Consider the following 21,374-nt stretch of genomic DNA (forward strand, 5'->3'; position numbering starts at 1 on the left):
GAAGCAACTCTTGACCATGTCTCACTCTTTGTCTGACATAATAACACAAAGAGAGGTGTCCTAGGAACCACCTTGATGTAGGGCTTGATCACTAAACTGTCAGCACGCTTCCTCTGGCTCCACCTCACACCAAGGCCAATACAAAGAATTTTTCAATAGGATGTCGGTGATGAAATCGCACCTAGATGAACGTGCATTTCCGGACAGCTCAGCTAGCTTCTAAACTGTCACTTAAACGGTCTCCCCCCACCCCACTCCCAGCCCCAGCAAGCATTTCTTTCCTCAGTCACCCGGAGGGCGTCGCCCCTGGGCTCCTCCATCAGAAGTAGAAGGCCCTGGGATCAATGGCAACTCACAAGCATTTTCTCAAACTCTCCACGGCCAGATGTTGCCTTATCAATCTCCCATGTGGCCAAACCAAATTTCTATTCATGGGGCAATCCCAGCGTCACCTCTGTGTTTTCTTATTCATTTATCCCAGTGGGTCCCGCCTAGACAGGAAGAGGACCAGGTACCCCCTCCTAGGAGGAACTGGGCTAGCTCACGGTCGGGGACAGGCCAGGTGGGCAGGGAGGAGCCACAGACTTTATTTCTTCAGTTATAATAGCAGGTTATGTTTTGAGATATGATTTCTCAAAAGGGAATTAATTCAGGCAAAATCTACACGTGAACATCGGTTCCTTGATCTGGATGAATCTGCACTGGGGCCCAGGCCCTGCCACGGCCCTCTGATGAGAAGGCTGGCAGGCGTGTCACAGAGGGGAATGCAGACAAGAACGTGCTGGGTCGTGGAAGGGAACCCTGCCCCCCCATCTCACGCCGCATGCACAGGGGCATGATTTGACCCTCAGCACGACCAGAACTACTTCATAACAAGGCTTGACTATAACAATACCGGAGGCTGGACAGTCATCTCAGACACATGCCGTAAGCTCTTCCCTCCCTAGCTAGTTCAAGCTCACAATGCCACTCAACACAGCGTTTTGAAAAGCTGCCCATTCCTCTCTAAAAGAAAAAAAAAAAATTTGCGAAGGTGCATAATCTAGGGGGAGGGCCTTAAAGCAGAAAAACGCGTGATGGCAGTAGTTTGGGTTTTGGGGCTGCACTTTGGTGCCACTTCCTGGGACAGAGTGCAGCGCTGCCCTAGGAACGTGGGGGACAGGCAGATGGGCGGTGGGCAGGGTGGGGGGAGATGTCTGTCGCAGTCAACGCCTGCAGCCGAGTCTTTGAGGAAGAGAAATGACCCAGATTGCTGCACACCGTGACCCCATGGCACCCTCAGAAGTCATAAGGGGACACAAAGATGGTGACCTTGGACACGTGGTTGGCCTGGAAGGAGCGGTCCAGGTATTCGGACATGTCAACATCCACCTCCAGTGTCTGAGGTCCCTCCAGGGTCTGGACCAGGATCAGCTCCCCTGTCTGGCGGTCGGAGCGCTGCATTACAAAGTGGCCGCGGCTGTTCTCACCCACGATCCCAAATCGCAGGCTGTTGGGTCCAGGCCGGCCGGGGGCCGAGGCCGTGGCCATGCGGAAGAGCGTGATGGGCGTCTTCAGGTTGGAGGGCAGGGAGAGGTAATGGAAGGAGATGGTCTTGGGCATGTGGCGGCAGGGCCTGCTGTCCATGGGGCAGGGGTTCCGTTCACACTGGCTGGAGCAGAGAGGCAAAACGTAGGGAACCGTCAGCCCTGGGGGAAGTCAGGAGGGGCTGCTCTGACTGGGCTTGTCTGCCCACCCGCCCTCCCGCAGAGGCCACCGGAGTGACCCTTCCAGCCACGGGTCCCTCGCCACGGGCGCTCCAGAGCCACAGGCCAGTGAGTGTGGCTGGCGTCAGGCCTGGCCATGACTCACCTGTATATGTATGTCTGGGTGTGCATGCGTGTTTATATATGCTATTACTACCGTTTTTACAGAAAAATAAAGCCGGGAAGATGAAATAACAGCGGTGCTGGCATTCAAACCAGGTGCCCCTTCTACACGTGCTGAGACCCCAGCAGTTAGCTGGCAACATCCTGGAATGTGGTTCTCCACATGTGGTGGGCTTTCTAAACACCCAGTGTCTGTTCTTTTTTTTGTGGGGAGGCGGGGGCGCACCCCACGGCTTTCGGGATCTTAGCTCCATGACCAGGGATCAAACCCGGGTCACGGTAGTGAAAGCGCCAAGTCCTAACCACTGGACCACCAGGGAGTTCCCCCTGTTCACTCTTAAAGCAGGACACCCTGTCTTCCTCAAGCATGTGGAGCCAGGGGTGGTGTGGAAGTGCTTTGGTAGTTTTCTACCTTGTCCAACACAAGAGACAGATGCAATTTAGCGATTTTGGTGACTCAGATCGTCCCCGTTAAGGAGGTCAAATAGCACTTCCAGATGTTAATTGGGGATGTCCCCAAAGGCTCTGACATACGGGTTTCTCTGTCCCTTCACTACGTGACACCGGAGGAAGATCTTCACTCTCAGTGAATAGCTGCCACTCTTCAGCGCCACCGACTTTCCTGCTGCTTCTAATCTGCTTTAGCCTTAAAAGCAATTCAGGCAGCTAAAGGAGTGAGGTCAATGCATTCTAAAGACAATCTATGGCTCCTGTGATCTCTTTCTCAGAAGAAAACGCGTACTTTGTGATAGCTGAAGTTATTCTCCTTAAAAGCCTGTCTCCCACCTTTTGAAAAAAAAAAGTGTCTGTTAGGTGCTGAGGTTACTAGAAATGGAACTTCCTAGTAGCAGTGGAAAAGCAGAGTAATATAATGCAAAGTGTACAGTTACCATGTGAACACAGGAAATGATCCTCTCCTGAACCTGTGTAACATATACCTGCCTCCTGGCCGCCTCACCATGGCCCTCTTCCCTCCAGCGGCCTCCCTGTCAGCAGGGGAGCGCTCAGAACACCATTCATAAGTGCGCAAGGCAGCAGTGCATTCGATGCAACCTCTAAAGGGAGATGGGAGCTCTGAGACGCCAGACTCCCAGCTCCGTGCCTTTCATCAGACGTAACTGTACCTTCTCCCAAGAACGTCTAGGAAGAATGCAGCCCAGCCCCCAGGAGGCCTGGGTGAGGGAGGTACGTGCTCAGCCATGGGTGGCCCTGGCTATACTCACAACGGAGAGGTCTTCACGTAGCTCACGTTGCCGCTGCCCTCGGGGCACTCGGGGCTGACGCACTGGAAGCCTCCACCCGTGTTGACGCACACGGTACCCCGGGGGCACACGTGCTGCGGGCTCACACACTCATCGACATCTGAAATACCGGACACCCAGTGAGGGTGAAGATCCCCCGACACCCCCTCCACCACTGAGGGGACTGCATGAATGGCCCGACAGGCACTGGAATGAGGTGCTCCACACGCAGTGAACTTTCCAAATACCCAATGCCGATTCTTAAAACCGGAAGCCCGGTCGTCCTTAACCATTTGAAATCCAGATCTGGTGGAAGTGCTGGGGAACTCCCCTCCCTGGATCCCATCCTCCTCCCCCGGCCATGACAGGTTACAGAGGTGCTGGATGGCACGGACGAGTGTTACTGGTCACAACACTTCTCTCAGACCTGCCTCCTCCTCAGCCAGAGGGCCCAGGAGTCTGCCCTCCGTGGCTCATATCATGCCCTTTATATGCCCTCTGCTCCCTTCACACGTGAGTTCCCGGGCTGGAGGCTGGGTTTCTTCCCAACCTCCACATAATCCTACGTGGGCCTTCGTGAATACTTGTGGGATGGAAGGATGGATGGATGGTTGGATGATGGGTGATGCTGTCTGGATGCTTTCTCCCTCTAGTCCCAGGTGACCCACTCCTCTGAGCCCCGCCGTGGAGCCCCACTAGGACGTCACTGGGGAGCTGCCTGTTCTCTCAGGTTCCATGTCAGCCCCTGGGGGAGCCCTCTGCCCTCTCCTCCTCCTCCCCCAGTAGTTCAGAGCCATAGTCTGGGACCACCTGCCTCTGCCACGGCCTCACTCACCCTCACAGCTCTTGCCATCGGCCAGGGTACGGTATCCGCTGGGGCAGGCACAGCGGTAGGAGCCGGGGGTGTTCACGCAGGCGTGCATGCAGAGCCGGGAGCGCCCCTCCTGTCCGTAGAGCTCGCATTCATTCACATCTGGGGACAGAAATGCCCAGTATGACTCCAGGAGCCACCAGGCGGGCGGCCACTAACCGTGACCCAGGATGGCTGCTGTGTCACCATCTCTGGCAGCTGTGGCTAACTGGCTGGGTCGGGTGTGGCCACCAAGCCCTATCCCCGGCAGAGCATGCAGGAGCGCTCCCCTTTCTCCCAAGCCAAGGACCCCGAGGGCTGAAGGGAGGAGCCGGGGAGCTGATGTGGTCGACCTTAGGCCAGCTCCCCTAAGGCTGATGACTACCTGGGGAGACCCTGCAGAGGCTGTCAAGTCAGGCCCAGCAGCCCAGGGAGGAAGGCGTGGGGCTGCAGACCCAGACTCCCACCCTGGTTCCCAGCTGCACCTTAACCCTCCTCATCTTTAGGAGTGGTGTAAGAGGGTTTCTGCTGCTGTCAAATGAGGCTGTTGGCACCAAACGGCCGATTCTCAGGTTTGAACCAATGGTTTGAGTTGTTTTCAGAAGGAACTTCGATAATCGGGAGAGGTTTGCAAAAGTGGGCCAGTCAGTAAAGCTAAGCCGAGAGGGGACCAGAGAATGAGCCCAGGCCCCTGCACAGCTCCGGGGGCCGGAGTGCGGCGAGCGAGGGTTTGTCTACGGTCACAGCGACTCTAGCTCCTCCCTGCCACCTGCCCTGCGATCCCAGCCAAGAGGGAGCGGATAAGGGGCCTGAAGGCTCTCCTAGACGAGTGTGCGTGTCTGGGGGGAGACCGGGGACCCCTGGCTGCTTTCTCAACAGTCTGGCTTTCTTAGGACCGCCCCTGATGTCTCCGCACTAGCTGTGTCCTAGCAACCATCTGCGCCACACTTACCTAAGCCGCAAGGTGGCCGGGCCTTTCTGAGACCACGCCCAGGAAGCCGCCCGCCCGCGCGCACTCGGCCCCTGGGCGGGGGCGGGGTGCGCCCGGGGGCGCTGCAGGTTGGAGCCCCTCTCCCCGCAACCCCAGTGTCCCCCCCTCCGCCTCCCTCCCCCGGCCGAGCCCGCGCCTACCCTGGCAGACGCTGTCGCCGGCGGCGCCGCTCAGGTGGAATCCGGCCTCGCAGCTGCAGTGCTGCGTCCTCTCCACCTGCGCGCATCGAGGCGCGCGGCTGAAGGCGGGGTCCCCCGCCTCGCTGCTCTCGAGGGCGACTGCGGGGAGAAGACACCCTTAGGGCCGGGCCCGGCGCACCTGGGCCTGACCTTGGAGGAGCCCCGAGATCGGGGCATGGCCCCTTCTCAGAGCTTACTCTGGAGTAGGGAAAGGAAAGGCACGGAATTAACCGAAACCCAGCCGTCGGTCCAGGGCCCACCGGAAGGGGCGATGGACGGGGGCGCACCCGAATAGAACGACGCACGAAAAGCAGGCCACACAACTGCACCCTGAGGACCGCAGTGACCTTAAATCCGCGTTTCACTTACAAAGGCTTAAAACACCAAAATTCTAGCCGTGATCACTGTAGTTTAAAACTATGCAGCTTATCGAAATAATACCATTTGCAGCCACATGGATGGACCTCGAGATTGCCATACTGAGTGAAGTAAGTCAGACACCGAGAGACAAATATCATATGGTATCGCTTATATGTGGAATCTAAAAAAAGGGTGCAAATGAACTTATTTACAAAACAGAAATAGAGTGACAGATGTAGAAAACAAACTTCTGGTTACCAAGGGGGAAGGAGGGAGGGATAAATTGGGAGATTGGGATTAACATATACACACTACTATATATAAAATAGATAACTAATAAGGACCTACTGTATAGCACAGGGAACTCTACTCAATACTCTGTAATGGCCTATATGGGAAAAGACTCTAAAAAAGAGTGGATATATGTATACGTATAACTGATTCAGTTTGCTGTACAGCAGAAACTAACACAACCTTGTAAATCAACTATACTCCAGTAAAAATTAATTTTAAAAAAAACTATGGAGCTTAAAACACTACTTCTTTTTCAGGGTTCTTTTTTGTATTTTTAAAATACTTTCCTAAAGTGTCTAAGCTTTTTGTTTGTTGTAACTAAGGACATAAATCAATTTTCTTATCAGAAAAAAAGTGTTAGTTTTTGAAAGTTTTCAAGGGATCGAGAGCTCTCGTATGGTCAGAAGAGACTGCAAAGGAATCGGTGGTAAATGTAATGTGACGCACAAGAGGACTCTTGCTGTATGATTCCACTTACATGAGGTTCTCAGTGGTCAGATCCATCCAGACAGACAATAGGATGGTTGTTGGGGGAAGGGAGGGGAGGAGTTACTGTTTCATGGGCACAGTTTCGGTTTTGCAACATGAAGAGTTCTGGAGGTGGATGGTGGTGATGGTAGCACAACAGTGGGAAGGTACTTAATGCCACTGAACCGTCGTACACTTAAAATGGTAAATTTTATGTTATGTATATTTTACAATAGAAAAAAAAATGGTGAATGTATTTTTTTAAAAAAAGGAATCAGAGGGGCTTCCCTGGTGTCGCAGTGGTTGAGAGTCCACCTGCCGATGCTGGGGACACGGGTTCGTGCCCCGGTCCGGGAAGATCCCACGTGCCGCGGAGCGGCTGGGCCCGTGAGCCATGGCCGCTGAGCCTGCGCGTCCGGAGCCTGTGCTCCGCAACGGGAGAGGCCACAGCGGTGAGAGGCCCGCGTAACGCAAAAAAAAAAAAAAAAAAGGAATCGGAGAGGCTCCCCACCAGGAGCTGGAAAGACACAGGGAAAGCTGGTGGGAAGGAAGGCTGCAGGCTAGGGGGCCAGGTGAGCAAGAAGCCGTTGTTCATGGGTCCTGTGAGGAGGTGAAGTGGCTTCCAGTGTTCCTGCTCACTCCCTCCTTCCACTCCCTCACAGAGGTTCCTGTCATGGGGATAATTTCTACGTAAACCGTCCCCTGGACCTGCGGGTCAATTGCCTGAAGGTCCCGACAGCAGAAGCCCTGGCAGTTGGGGCTTTGGACACTGTCCAGGACCAGCCCAGTTGGGTTGAAAGGGAGCCATTTCTTTTTCCTTCCTGGTTCTAAACAGGGGGAGAAGCAGTGAGGCCGCCAAGAAAGCCCTGTTTTCACATAGGGCAGCCCCAGGGACAGGCGCTGTCAGGGGGCCTCTGGGCTCTTCCTGAGAAAGTGCCCAGCCCGGTGACTCAGCTGAATGGAATCAAGACACATTAAGCAGCAGATCTCTGGGGACAACATTTAAACCTGACCTTGAGCTGGGTCCAATGCAAGGATATCAAGTATTGACAAAGCTTGTACTCTCTGGACACCAATTCCTACCCCCCAACCAAGATTCCACTCAGAAATCAAGACAGTCAGACAGGACACTTCAGGCTTTTCTGGCAAAGGAATAAGACATCTTTAGGTTTTGATTTTTTTTTTTTTACTTCATGGCATGCAGGCTCTTAGTTCCCTGACCAGGGATCGAACCTGCACGCCCTGAAGTGGAAGCATGGAGTCTCAACCGCTGGACCGCCAGGGAAGTCCTGGTTTTGATTTTCTTATATAAGAAATGTTGGCTGCAGCATAGTGTAGAACTGCCACCCATCTGCCATAGATTCCTTATCACTGGATTTTCTTGGCACCTGCAAAAACAGCCACTAGTGTCACTAGTGTGACAGCTAGACCTTCAGGCTGGACAAATGTTGAGACTCAAGTGTGGATCAAAACCTCATCACCAGTCAAACGTCTAGTTCATCCAGCTCTGAAAATACTTTGGCCTGTGTCAGTAACTACGAATTTTGCAGGATGTGATGAGAGCGTCTGCAGGAGAAGCTGTTTTGCTGACGTGCAGAGGAAAAGTCAGCCATGTGAAGGTGGCAGGCAGCAAGGAAGCTTCTCAGGCCAAGTTCCCAATGTGGAGGGTTTTCAGGGTGGGGTCAGTCCTTCCACTTGCATTTTCTTCCATAAGAAGGATCAAAACTCTGGTTCCACAAAAGAACTAAATGCCATCCCAAATAACCACTTCAGGGAACCAGAGGGATCCTTGGATGTAAAACAGAGGACATCCCACCTGGTCTGCCTTTGGTGACCCATGACCAGGGTCCTACTTCTCTCTCTGCAGCAGACCGTCCTCCCCCAGCCCCACAGCCGCTACGTACCAGTCTGGGCCTGATGCTGACAGCGGCTCCCCGTCCTTCCCGGAGGACAAATGCATTTGTACTGGTTGACACCTTCCACACATGTGCCACCATTCTGACAAGGCTGGCTGGAGCATTCGCTGATATCTAGGAAAATAAATGTTTCAAACACAGGTATGTGAGTTCTAATTCTAAAATGAACAAACAGAAAACAAAGATGGGGTCACTTTCTCTCCATGGCAGGGTGACTCCAGTTTGTGACCTCCACACTCTGCCCATGCCACGGCCCCTCCCAGCAAGAGCAAGAGCTGGGAGGGGGCCAGTGGGGCTGAGATGTAGCCTACCCTCCATTCAGCAGGCCACGGACCCTGGCACACGCTGCGCCCACCTGGAGCTCTACCTGTGGGAGCTGGCCCATCACCCAGCTGTGTTCCACCCAGAGGCACCATTTTCTAATTTGCAGCGTAGACGCTGTAGAGGGGGCAGAGGCAACTACCTGTGGCCACATTGCCTTTGCACCGAGCCTTGCAGCGCCCCCAACTCTGCCCCTATCAACCAGCACCCAGGTAGAACACCTTCTGAACAAGAACTCAATTCAGAGGGTTATAAGAGAGAGGGGTAGCCCATCGGAATGTCCAGAGATGGGGAAAATGAACTCTTTCCAAATTCCCACCCAGACACCGTCCTGTGCTCATTATTTCCTGTGCGACCAGGGAGGAGTTAATCTTGACCTTGACATTTCCTTAATGTTGGAAAAGGGAAATGTTCTTTGCTTATATACACAATGGTCCTGTGGAAAATATATAGAGAGATATATTAAACGTGTTTAAAATTTTAATCGGTTTAGGGACTTCCCTGGCGGTCCAGTGGTTAGGACTCGGCGCTTTCACTGCCGGGGGCCCAGGTTCAATCCCTGGTCGGGGAACTAGGATCCTGCAAGCCGAGTGGCGCAAAAAAAAAAAAAAAAAAGGAATCGGAGAGGCTCCCCACCAGGAGCTGGAAAGACACAGGGAAAGCTGGTGGGAAGGAAGGCTGCAGGCTAGGGGGCCAGGTGAGCAAGAAGCCGTTGTTCATGGGTCCTGTGAGGAGGTGAAGTGGCTTCCAGTGTTCCTGCTCACTCCCTCCTTCCACTCCCTCACAGAGGTTCCTGTCATGGGGATAATTTCTACGTAAACCGTCCCCTGGACCTGCGGGTCAATTGCCTGAAGGTCCCGACAGCAGAAGCCCTGGCAGTTGGGGCTTTGGACACTGTCCAGGACCAGCCCAGTTGGGTTGAAAGGGAGCCATTTCTTTTTCCTTCCTGGTTCTAAACAGGGGGAGAAGCAGTGAGGCCGCCAAGAAAGCCCTGTTTTCACATAGGGCAGCCCCAGGGACAGGCGCTGTCAGGGGGCCTCTGGGCTCTTCCTGAGAAAGTGCCCAGCCCGGTGACTCAGCTGAATGGAATCAAGACACATTAAGCAGCAGATCTCTGGGGACAACATTTAAACCTGACCTTGAGCTGGGTCCAATGCAAGGATATCAAGTATTGACAAAGCTTGTACTCTCTGGACACCAATTCCTACCCCCCAACCAAGATTCCACTCAGAAATCAAGACAGTCAGACAGGACACTTCAGGCTTTTCTGGCAAAGGAATAAGACATCTTTAGGTTTTGATTTTTTTTTTTTTACTTCATGGCATGCAGGCTCTTAGTTCCCTGACCAGGGATCGAACCTGCACGCCCTGAAGTGGAAGCATGGAGTCTCAACCGCTGGACCGCCAGGGAAGTCCTGGTTTTGATTTTCTTATATAAGAAATGTTGGCTGCAGCATAGTGTAGAACTGCCACCCATCTGCCATAGATGCCTTATCACTGGATTTTCTTGGCACCTGCAAAAACAGCCACTAGTGTCACTAGTGTGACAGCTAGACCTTCAGGCTGGACAAATGTTGAGACTCAAGTGTGGATCAAAACCTCATCACCAGTCAAACGTCTAGTTCATCCAGCTCTGAAAATACTTTGGCCTGTGTCAGTAACTACGAATTTTGCAGGATGTGATGAGAGCGTCTGCAGGAGAAGCTGTTTTGCTGACGTGCAGAGGAAAAGTCAGCCATGTGAAGGTGGCAGGCAGCAAGGAAGCTTCTCAGGCCAAGTTCCCAATGTGGAGGGTTTTCAGGGTGGGGTCAGTCCTTCCACTTGCATTTTCTTCCATAAGAAGGATCAAAACTCTGGTTCCACAAAAGAACTAAATGCCATCCCAAATAACCACTTCAGGGAACCAGAGGGATCCTTGGATGTAAAACAGAGGACATCCCACCTGGTCTGCCTTTGGTGACCCATGACCAGGGTCCTACTTCTCTCTCTGCAGCAGACCGTCCTCCCCCAGCCCCACAGCCGCTACGTACCAGTCTGGGCCTGATGCTGACAGCGGCTCCCCGTCCTTCCCGGAGGACAAATGCATTTGTACTGGTTGACACCTTCCACACATGTGCCACCATTCTGACAAGGCTGGCTGGAGCATTCGCTGATATCTAGGAAAATAAATGTTTCAAACACAGGTATGTGAGTTCTAATTCTAAAATGAACAAACAGAAAACAAAGATGGGGTCACTTTCTCTCCATGGCAGGGTGACTCCAGTTTGTGACCTCCACACTCTGCCCATGCCACGGCCCCTCCCAGCAAGAGCAAGAGCTGGGAGGGGGCCAGTGGGGCTGAGATGTAGCCTACCCTCCATTCAGCAGGCCACGGACCCTGGCACACGCTGCGCCCACCTGGAGCTCTACCTGTGGGAGCTGGCCCATCACCCAGCTGTGTTCCACCCAGAGGCACCATTTTCTAATTTGCAGCGTAGACGCTGTAGAGGGGGCAGAGGCAACTACCTGTGGCCACATTGCCTTTGCACCGAGCCTTGCAGCGCCCCCAACTCTGCCCCTATCAACCAGCACCCAGGTAGAACACCTTCTGAACAAGAACTCAATTCAGAGGGTTATAAGAGAGAGGGGTAGCCCATCGGAATGTCCAGAGATGGGGAAAATGAACTCTTTCCAAATTCCCACCCAGACACCGTCCTGTGCTCATTATTTCCTGTGCGACCAGGGAGGAGTTAATCTTGACCTTGACATTTCCTTAATGTTGGAAAAGGGAAATGTTCTTTGCTTATATACACAATGGTCCTGTGGAAAATATATAGAGAGATATATTAAACGTGTTTAAAATTTTAATCGGTTTAGGGACTTCCCTGGCGGTCCAGTGGTTAGGACTCGGCGCTTTCACTGCCGGGGGCCCAGGTTCAATCCCTGGTCGGGGAACTAGGATCCTGCAAGCCGAGTGGCATGGCCAAAAAATATGATAATAATAAAATAAAATAAAAATTCAATAGGTTTTAATAGATTTTTCTCTGTGTGGTAGATTACAGGTAATTTTTGCTTATTGACACTTTTTTATACTCTTCCGTTTCTCCACAATAAATTTTCTACTGAGAAAAAATGATTTTTTAAGACCCTCAGCCCACATCTGCTTGTTGTGAGTTCCTTAAGCCCAGTTTTAATGCACAGAGCACAGGCCGTTTCCACCAGCGAGGAAAGGTTTGTCACTTCACTGACTTGACCACAGCATCTTGGGAAAGAAAACTGGAAGCACCTTCTTGTTGGCATAAGAGCATCCTTTCCTGCTGTGTCTATCAAGAGGGAGGAAAAGGTGCTTTGCTCCTGATGAGAACAACAGCCTTCCTGTGGGTGGGTTGGCAGGGACTTTGGCTTCTCTTCAGCCTCCTTGTAATTGGGATGTTATGTAGACGATTACATGGATTCTATTAATCGTGAAAGGACTCAGACCATCCAAATGCTGCTTATCCCTGGAGAAGGAGCCATTCCAATTCCTCAGTAACCTCAGCCTGGGGAGGGGAACCTCAGCGATCGCCCCTTCTATGTTCTGTTTTCAGATGACCGGTTTCCAGGAATGTGTCTGGAATGTAACAGATGCCCCAGAGCTTGGAATTCCTGTTGCTGCCCGTTGTCCAGCACCACCATTGCTCCCCAGCAAAGTCTGAAAGAGGGCAGATCACTAGGCTGGGAAGTTGTGGGCAGAGAGCCAAAGACTGTGAACCGGAGAATCTTTCGGTTTGGCCCCGGGGCGGCGACCAGCACCATTGTCTGTCCCCTGCTGGGCTTCCAGTGGAAGGCACTGAGTCTAGCTGCACCTGGCTGGTGTGGGTGTGGGTGTGCGTAGGGTGGGATGGAATCATTGGCTTGATAGAGAAATGCAGAGGTGCCCCGCTCCCGTCTGGATCTTGTTTCCCCAGGATTTTCATTTCTAGACAGGCTCCATTCGACTCTCTTTATTTCTTTTCTTGATACAATGTCAGGCATTCCATGGTCTGATGTCCAGTTCTGGCGCCCCATCTGTGACCTGATTGAGGTACAGTGGTCATCACATTCTTATCTGTCCAAGCTGTGGCATTTAGCTAAATGCACAGCGACTTCAGAGCTATAAAGAGGGCACTGGCAGACCTAAATAGACATTTCTCCAAGGAAAGCATACAGATGGCCAACAGGCACATGAAAAGATGTTCAACATCGCTAATAATTAGAGAAATGCAAATCAAAACTACCATGAGGTCCCACCTCACACCGGTCAGAATGGCCATCATTAAAAAGCCTACAAATAACAAATGTTTGAGAGGGTGTGGAGAAAAGGGAACCCTCCTACACTTTTGGTAGGAATGTAAATTGGTGCAGCCATTATGGAAAACAGTATGGAGGTTCCTTAGGGTAGAGTTATATGATCAGCGATCCCACTCCTGGGCATGTATCTGGAAAAGACGAAAACTAATTTGAAAAGATACATGCACCCCCAATGTTCACAGCAGCACTATTTTTTTAAAATTTATTTTTATTTTTTAAATTTTTGGCTGCGTCGGGTCTTTGTTGCTACACGCGGGCTTTCTCTAGTTGTGGTGAGCGTGGGCTACTCTTCGTTGCGGTGCGCGGGCTTCTCATTGTGGTGGTTTCTCTTGTTGCAGGGCACGGGCTCTAGGCGCGCGGGCTTCAGTAGTTGTGGTACGCAGGCTCAGTAGTTGTGGTGCACGGGCTTAGTTGCTCCGCGGCATGTGGGATCTTCCCGGACCAGGGCTCGAACCCATGTCCCCTGCATTGGCAGGCGGATTCCCAACCACTGCGCCACCAGGGAAGTCCCCATAGCAGCACTATTGACAATAGCCAAGGCATGGAAACAACCTAAATGTCCATTGACAGATGAACTGATAAAGAAGATGTGGTATATAAACAATGGAGTATTACTCAACCATAAAGAATGAAATATTGCCATTTGCAGCAATATGGATGGACCTAGAGATTATCATACTAAGTGAAGTAAGTCAGAGAAAGACAAACATTATAGGATATCATTTATGTGTGGAATCTAAAAAAGATAATAGACATCAACTCATTTACAAAACAGAAACAGATTCACAGACATAGAAAACAAAATTATGGTTACCAAAGGGGAAAGGGACAGGGGAGGGATAAATTAGGAGTTTGGGATTAACAGAGACACACTACTATGTATAAAATAGATAAGCAACAAAGTCCTACTGTATAGCACAGAGGAACTATACTCAATATCTTGTAATAACCTATAATGGAAAAGAATCTGAAAAAGTATATATATCCGAATCACTTTGCTGCACACCTGAAACTAATACAATATTGTAAATCAACCGTACTTCAATTTTTTAAAAAAGAGGGTACTGGCAGAGACTATGGAGAGGCTGGAAAGCCAAAAGCATGGATGATAATTCCATTTTAATCTGTTTACTGAGCACTTACTGTTTCCCTGGAACTAAGCTAAGTGTTTTACATGCATGAGCTGATTTTTCCTCTTTTATTTCTGTTTCCTGTTGTTTTATCATCTTGCTTCAAATTTTCTATTTCTCCAATCACCTCATTTCTAAGGTTTTCTGATTTTTATTTATATTGTCCTTTCATAGTTTTTATCTCTTTAAAATTTCTTTCCACTTGTTTGGAAATACTAGGTTACAGTTTTCATCTTTTTTTATGGTCATGTCTTTCTGGGATTTCTCCATTGACTGTAGAGAGTTTATTCTCTGTTTTCTTGTAATAATTTGTATGGAATTTGGCAAGAGTCCTTTTCTGTTACTCATATTGAGGGGAAATAAGTTTTCCCACATAGCTTTTCTGACTTCCTGACTCTTAATGTCCCCCTTTAGTTGTTTCTCAAGGTGGCTCATGCCTTCTCCACTCTGCCCCATCCTCTCTCTTACTTTGACCTGGACCATCCCTTTCATTTGCGCCGATTTTCCTTGTTGGGCTCAATTTGGATTCTCCTCCTATTCGAGTCTCCTCCACACTGGAGCTTTGTCGTGAGAAGTTTCCAGAGATCCTCGGGGCCAGATTGCTCCAGCCACTGAAACTTCTTGATGCAAAGATAAACCCCACACCTGAGAAAATTGACCCAGAAAGGCCAGTACTGAGCCGGATCCCAATACAATTATTGGATTTTCAAGAAAAATTAAAAAATCCTTTGGGCATCCAGGCACAAAGACTTAGGATAGCAACAACAGTATCAGTTAAAACAGGAGACGTGGAAGAACACATTTAAGATACTCAAGAAAATGTGAGACAGGTATTTTACGTCCAATCCAACAGTCGTTGGGTGGTAAAGCTGTACACTTTTTGAAAGTGTAACAACTCGGGGAATTTTCCCCGCGTCCCTCTTCAAGGAACCACTGGAGAGAGGTCAGCATGAGGACAGTGTTGCTTACCAAGGCTCAGCATCACAAGAAGAGAGATGACAGACAGCAGGGACTTCCCAGCAGAAGTATGTACTGCCGCTTTGCCCAAACAGTACAAAAATCTCACCAGAATCTGATCAAGCCTCTGGAGTTAGCTACCAGTTTATAAGAAATACAGAGACCAAAAACTTACAAACTTCCAGTCATAAGATAAGTACTAGGCATATAATGTATAACGTGATGACTGTCGTTAACTCTGCTGTGTAGTATATTTGAAAGGGAGTCAACCCTAAGAGTTCTCATCACAAGGGAAAAAAAAAACAAACATTGTTTTTTGTATCTGTAGGAGATGATGAATGTTAACTAAACTTCTTGTGGTAATCATTTCACAACATATGGAAGTCAAGCAGTTATGCTGTACACCTTAAACTTACACAGTGCTGTATGTCATTATATCTCAGTAAAACTGGACACACAGACAAAAGAAACGCAGGTCATGTTAAACGACCCCACAGGGATGCAGTGAGCAAGATCAAGGCTGTGGGAAACAACGCATTTTCTTCAACAAATAAACTGCAAAGGAATGGGAGACGGGGAGGAGGAGTTGTCTTCTTCAAGACGACTATGGATTAAAAAGGTGTAGGAGACACATCAACCAAGTGCAATGTATGGAACTTATTTGGACCCTGCTTCAAACAAAGTGTTAAAAATATGAGAGACAATTGGAGAAACGTTTACCCTGACTAGATATTTCAAGATATTAAGGGATTTGCTGTGTTGATAATTACTGGGCTATGAGTAGCTGAGAACCATTAAACTATTCTTTCTACTTTTGAATGTTTGAATTTTTTCATAATGAAAAATGCTTTAAGATTGCTTGTCTTGATGAATGGATAAAGAAGATGTGGTACATATATATATATATGTATATATATATGAAATAATGAATGAAATAATGCCATTTGCAGCTACATGGATGGACCCAGAGATAATCACACTAAGGGAAGTAAGTCAGACAGAGAAAGACAAATACCACACTGTGGCGGTGGGAGGGGGGGATGGAATGAGAGGTTGGAATTAGCAGATGCAAACTATTACATATAGAAGGGATAAACAACACGGTCCTACTGTAGAGCACAGGGAACTATATTCAATATCCTGTAATAAACCATCATGGAAAAGAAAAAAATCTTGCTTGTCTTGGCATTGGTTATGATATAGAAGCAACAGAGGAATAGTTAAGTATAGAATAGCCCTTATGAGGAAGTGCTTCATAATCATTAAAAGTTATGTTTAGAAAGAAGAGTTAATGGAGATTAACTTGTGTTAATATCTACACATAGAAGATGTTGAATATGTAAAATTTGCATATATCTGCTTAGATAAAAGTCTGGAAGGAAATTCATAGTTTCTAAATATAATCCCCCATTCATTCATTCACTCACTCAAGCATTCGGTAAATCAGCCAGCCAGTCAGTTTCACCATAACTAATTATCAAGTGGCTACTATATCAAAGGTCTTTCAATTGCTGTTTAAAGGTCTCTGAGGAAAGGCCTCATGATATGAAGGCAAGGGAACTGAAGCTGTGCTCTATTCTGACTCCAAGATAACCTTCCAGACACCAAATCCAGTGCACGACCCTGCTTTTCTGCAGTCTCCCTGTGGTTTGCCTCTGCAGGCTCTTCCTGTCTCCTTTGCCCTCCTTTGTCTGGGTCCTGAGCTACTTCTTTTTTTTTTTTTTTTTAGCGGCAGGATCTGATATGAGTTTATTTATTTATGTTTGGCTGTGTTGGGTCTTCGTTGCTGCACATGGGCTTTCTCTAGTTGTGGCGAGCGGGAGCTACTCTTTGTTGCGGTGCGCGGGCTTCTCATTGTGGTGACTTCTCTTCTTGTAGAGCACGGGCTCTAGGCGCGTGGGCTTCAGTAGTTCTGGCACGTGGGCTCAGTAGTTGTGGCTTGCGGGCTCTAGAGCGCAGGCTCAGTAGTTGTGGTGCACGGGCTTAGTTGCTCCGCGGCATGTGGGATCTTCCCGGACCAGGGCTCGAACCCGTGTCCCCTGCATTGGCGGGTGGATTCTTAACCACTGTGCCACCAGGGAAGTCCCCTGAGCTACTTCTTTTTTCTCTCTACCCTCTTCTCTGGGTGCTCTTATCACTGTCCATGGATTTAAACACCATCATTATGCTAATATTTCCTAACTGCGTCTCTCTGACCCTCCTTTGCCCTTGACACCAGACTTTACATCCAACTGTCCACCTAACTCTATTGGGAAAGGAAGTCTTTGGCCCCCCACTGGGCCTGGCACACTCCCTCAACATGAGATAAAGCATCCCCACGGCCTGTGCTGGGTTTACCACCTCGTGTGGCCATATCTTTCCCCGCTTCCTCTTTTGTTTTGCTGAAGTTGTATGTCGATGGCCCTCAGCTCCAGTGTTTCAGCTTCCTTGGGGAAGTGGAGGGGCGGGGAGGAGGGTCCTTCCACTGCACGCAGGTGAGCTGCCCTGTGCAATTGCTGCTGAGAGAGACCCACCCGCCCTGGGGGACGGACGCCCACGGCTGGAGCTGATCTTGCTCTGTCTACTCTGCGTGAGGACAGCGTTGCTCCAGCCAGGGCCCGACTGCTTTGTGTTTTCCTTGGCGACTCCAACACCGAGATGCAGTGGGCAGACGGTGCTTGGAGCCTCACTGGGACTGGTAACCAGGGCACGGTACTGTGCCCGATGGTCTCTGCAGGTTGAACGTACGGATCTCTACTGGGATGTTGCACAGACATGTTAACGTGACCAAAATGGGCTTCTGATCAACGACGCACACACAGGTTGTTTAAAACAAACCTAATTTACATTCCCACCAGGAGAAAAAAGAATGAAATAATGCCAGTTGCAGCCACATGGATGCACCTAGAGATGATCATACAAAGTAAAGTAAGTCAGACAGAGAAAGACAAATATTACATGATATCACTTACATGTGGAATCTGAAAAAATAATACAAATCAACTCACAAAACAGAAACAGACTCACAGACATAGAAAACAAAATTATGATTACAAAAGGGGATACGGGAAGGAAAGGGATAAATGAGGAGTTTGGGATTAGCAGATACACATTAGTATATATAAAAGAGCTAAACAACAAGGATTTACTGTGTAACACAGGGAACTATATTCAGTATCTTGCAATAACTCATAATGGAAAAGAATCTGAAGCCGTACCTCTGAAACTAACACAGTATTATAAATCAACTATAGTGAAATAAAAACAACAACCAAAAACAAACCTACATCTGTCGCTGGTTCTTCATTGTCTCATGCACCCTGTCTGGGAGCCTGGGAGCCTCGCCTTCTCTTCCTGCTGACATCCCACGTGGGATAAGTTCCATCAGTTCTGTCTCCAAGTTTACTTTCAATCTCCCCTGCTGTATCTCTCCCCTGGACCTGCTAACAGCCACCTAAGTGGTTTCCCAGCGTCCTTCGCTTCTAGTCACCTCCAGTGCATGTCTACACGACAGCAACATGCCCATCCAATCAGCACACCCCTCTTCTTTTTTTTTTTTTTTTGCGGTACGCGGGCCTCTCACTGTTGTGGCCTCTCCCGTTGCGGAGCGCAGGCTCCGGACGCGCAGGCTCAGCGGCCACGGCCCACGGGCCCAGCCGCTCCGCGGCATGTGGAATCTTCCCGGACCGGGGCACGAACCCGTGTCCCCTGGCGGCATGTGGGATCTTCCCGGACCGGGGCACGAACCCGTGTCCCCTGCATCGGCAGGCGGACTCTCAACCACTGCGCCATCAGGGAAGCCCTAGGACACCCTGAAGGTTTAAAAAAAGGGAGGGTGGGGATGACGAATGAAAACAATTCTTTTTTCCCAGCATGGTGGTAAGGGACAAGGGTATTTATTTCTCTCGTGTTGTTTTTTGGTTACCCATGTTGTTGAAGGGACAAGGTCTGTGGCTATGATTTCCTCCATTCAGGAAGCTTCAAATCTTAAAAACATGCTCTTCTGAGTAAGAAGGGAAAAAGGGAACTAATCCAGGAAGCTAAATGGCTCTTTTCCATCCTGGAGCTCTGGAGCCTACCTCTGCCCACTGCGTTTTTCAATGGTATAATTATGTGTCATTTCCTGCCAAGCCAAGTTGTGTTCACCTTCTTTCCAAGCAGTTGACTGGCTATGGGGTGAGGGGCAATTATTAAAGCACTGCCAAATATTTCAGTGACATTGACCTTTTGGGTCTTGAGATAAATTCCCTGTAAGTATAAGAAGATGATGTGCCCCCGTGGTCACAGCCACAGTGACTACAAGACTCCTGACGTGGACGGGCGGTAGCTGCTGCTAGGATTCTGGGGCCACTCCGAGGTGGGGGAAGGGGAGCCCCGGATTGTTGAACTCCAGCCCGTGTCCTGCCCACACCCTCAATGCTGTCCCAGCTGGTCGCCAAATAGCAGGTAGAAGCACTACTTCTCCTTCTTGAGAGGCTCGGGTGGCCCCCCTTTGAGGCTCCTGCTGGAGACAGCATCCATTAATCGAATAAATTCCTGCCCAGAACCGAACTGTCAGTCAGGCACCGTCCACTCACTTGGAGAGGGGTCATGTCTAACAGCTGGTAGGGCACCTCGGTCGTGACATATGAGTGTTTTGGTTTCATCACCACCCGAGGGTGAACTCCATGCCCAGTTTACACTTAAACTGTAAGATGAAAAATATCCCTCTGAGATCTCAGTGTGGACTGGCCACCGCCTCGTTCCCTGAGCCAGTGCTTCTCAGGTTTTTAGATAGTAGGTGTGGCCCTCGTAGAAGTCCAGGGTGGGCTACAGCAAGCCGTCCTCGGACACGGAGGTCAGAGAAGAAGGACCAGTGGGCGGAGAGGAGGCTGGGGGAGACGGGAGACCAAGAACACACGGCGAATCTGGAATGAGCTGGGAAGTTCAATGTGAATGAGGACAATGGAAAAGACGAGCAGACTTGCTGGTCACGCTGGGCAGGGGGCCTCCAGGGAAGGTGACCTCCACATCTCAGGAGAGGGACTGCTCAGTGAGACTGGGTGCCCTGATGTTTGTCACGGCTGGCTCGACCTTCCCAAAATGTCAGTGCAGGTGAAGGTATCTCACCTGGTCATGCCCTACTGTTGGCTTACACCTGGCAGCCCTTCTGATTGGTTAGGGCCCCAATACATCAGCGCTTCAAAACGTTCAATATCCTTTTTTGTTTCTGGCAGTGGCAAAAACCAATAAAGTGGTGTTTCTCAAAATTCAGTTAACGTCAGAATCGTATGAAAAATGCACATTTCCCAAGTCTCATCCATAAAGATCTCACCCAACTCGGTGGACCTGTTGAGGCCTCAGAGCCTGTGTTGACTGGGTGACTCAGAGTCACTCAGTCACCTCAGAGCCTGGGTGACTCTGGAGCACCTGAAAGTTTGGGAACCACAGCACACAGGCCACAGTGCAGTAGGGCTCTGTTTTCCATTAAGGGGGTCCTGCTGCAGGGAGGTGAGGTGCTAATACATAATTAACACGTGCAAGGTCAAGAGGGCAGCTGGCAGACACGCCCAGGATCCTCTGGGAAGGCATCCTAGTCAGGCTGGTAAGATGACACCGGGCTGCTTTGGGTCCCAACTTTGTCAAGCAACAACGTATTCCTTTGTTCCTGAGCCTCTGGTGTTTCTTACTTATCTGCCTAAATATGCATTTTTCAGCTGTCTTCTCCTTCGAACCCATCTTTTCATTTAAGCCACGCGATGCTCGCTGTAAATGTGTATCACCACTGTGGGCTGAATATGGATAAGACCTGAGCAAGAAAGAAAAACTTGCACTCGGGTAAAATGTGCTTTTGCCCACAGCACTGCCGGGGGAGCGCGGGCTGGTGCCGCCCTTGCGAAGAGCAACGTGGCAGCACTTGGTCCAAAGGAAGTGAGCGTGCAAACAACTGCCCCCCAACTCCAGCCCCATATACAGGGCCCAGAGACAAACAGAGGGGATCAGAAGACCTTGTCAGCACTGTTTGTGGTGGTGGGGAGGAGACTACCATCTGGGCGTCCATGACAGGAGTACCAACAGGTGAGATGCGCCCGCACCTCGTGGAAGTTGGTGGGGCCGTCAGAGACACCTGGATGCTCGGAGGAAGAAACCAACTGGGGTCAGTAACTCAATCTGTAAGTTAAAAATACAGACACCCAAAGCAATGACAATGAAATGCTGTTGTGGTCCCACCTCTGCTACCATAGTTTTAGCACACATAAGGTGCTTTTCCTGGATGGAGATCTTTCAGGGTCAAGGGTAAATCCAGATGCTGGCATTTCCCCCGGTGTGTTTGCAGGTCATGTGGCTTGATTTCCTGGCTGGCTCCCAGATAAGTCTGAGAGCTGGTACCTGTCATCAACCTTTGAATCACCGTTTTTCCCAGGAGGGGGAAACAGAAGTCTAGGTCCATGAATGTGCTGCTGGTTGCCCTGTGCTTCTCATGTCAACCTACACTCGTCTTCAGAGATGGCCTCTTTTTTTTTTTTTTTTTTT

General features: G+C 49.9%; 1 protein-coding gene across 2 annotated transcripts in view; it reads right to left on the minus strand.

The window, feature by feature from the left end:
* Window positions 1-346: 346 nt before the first annotated feature.
* The window catches only part of FBLN7 (fibulin 7), a 51,123-nt gene continuing 30,095 nt past the window's right edge, over window positions 347-21,374 (minus strand). Inside the window, exons 4-8 of one of the 2 annotated variants that reach the window (XM_007109583.2) lie at window positions 10,518-10,643; window positions 5,091-5,228; window positions 3,945-4,082; window positions 3,092-3,230; window positions 347-1,651 (exon numbers count right to left, since the gene is read on the minus strand). In XM_007109583.2, coding sequence (XP_007109645.1) covers window positions 1,279-1,651; window positions 3,092-3,230; window positions 3,945-4,082; window positions 5,091-5,228; window positions 10,518-10,643 — 914 coding nt within the window. In that variant the 3' untranslated portion in view covers window positions 347-1,278. The remainder of the gene's footprint in view (window positions 1,652-3,091; window positions 3,231-3,944; window positions 4,083-5,090; window positions 5,229-10,517; window positions 10,644-21,374) is intronic. The other variant, XM_007109584.1, reaches the window with a different exon arrangement.

The sequence above is a fragment of the Physeter macrocephalus genome, chromosome 12 (genome assembly GCF_002837175.3).
Source record: "Physeter macrocephalus isolate SW-GA chromosome 12, ASM283717v5, whole genome shotgun sequence".
NCBI classification, from domain to species: Eukaryota; Metazoa; Chordata; class Mammalia; order Artiodactyla; family Physeteridae; genus Physeter; species Physeter macrocephalus.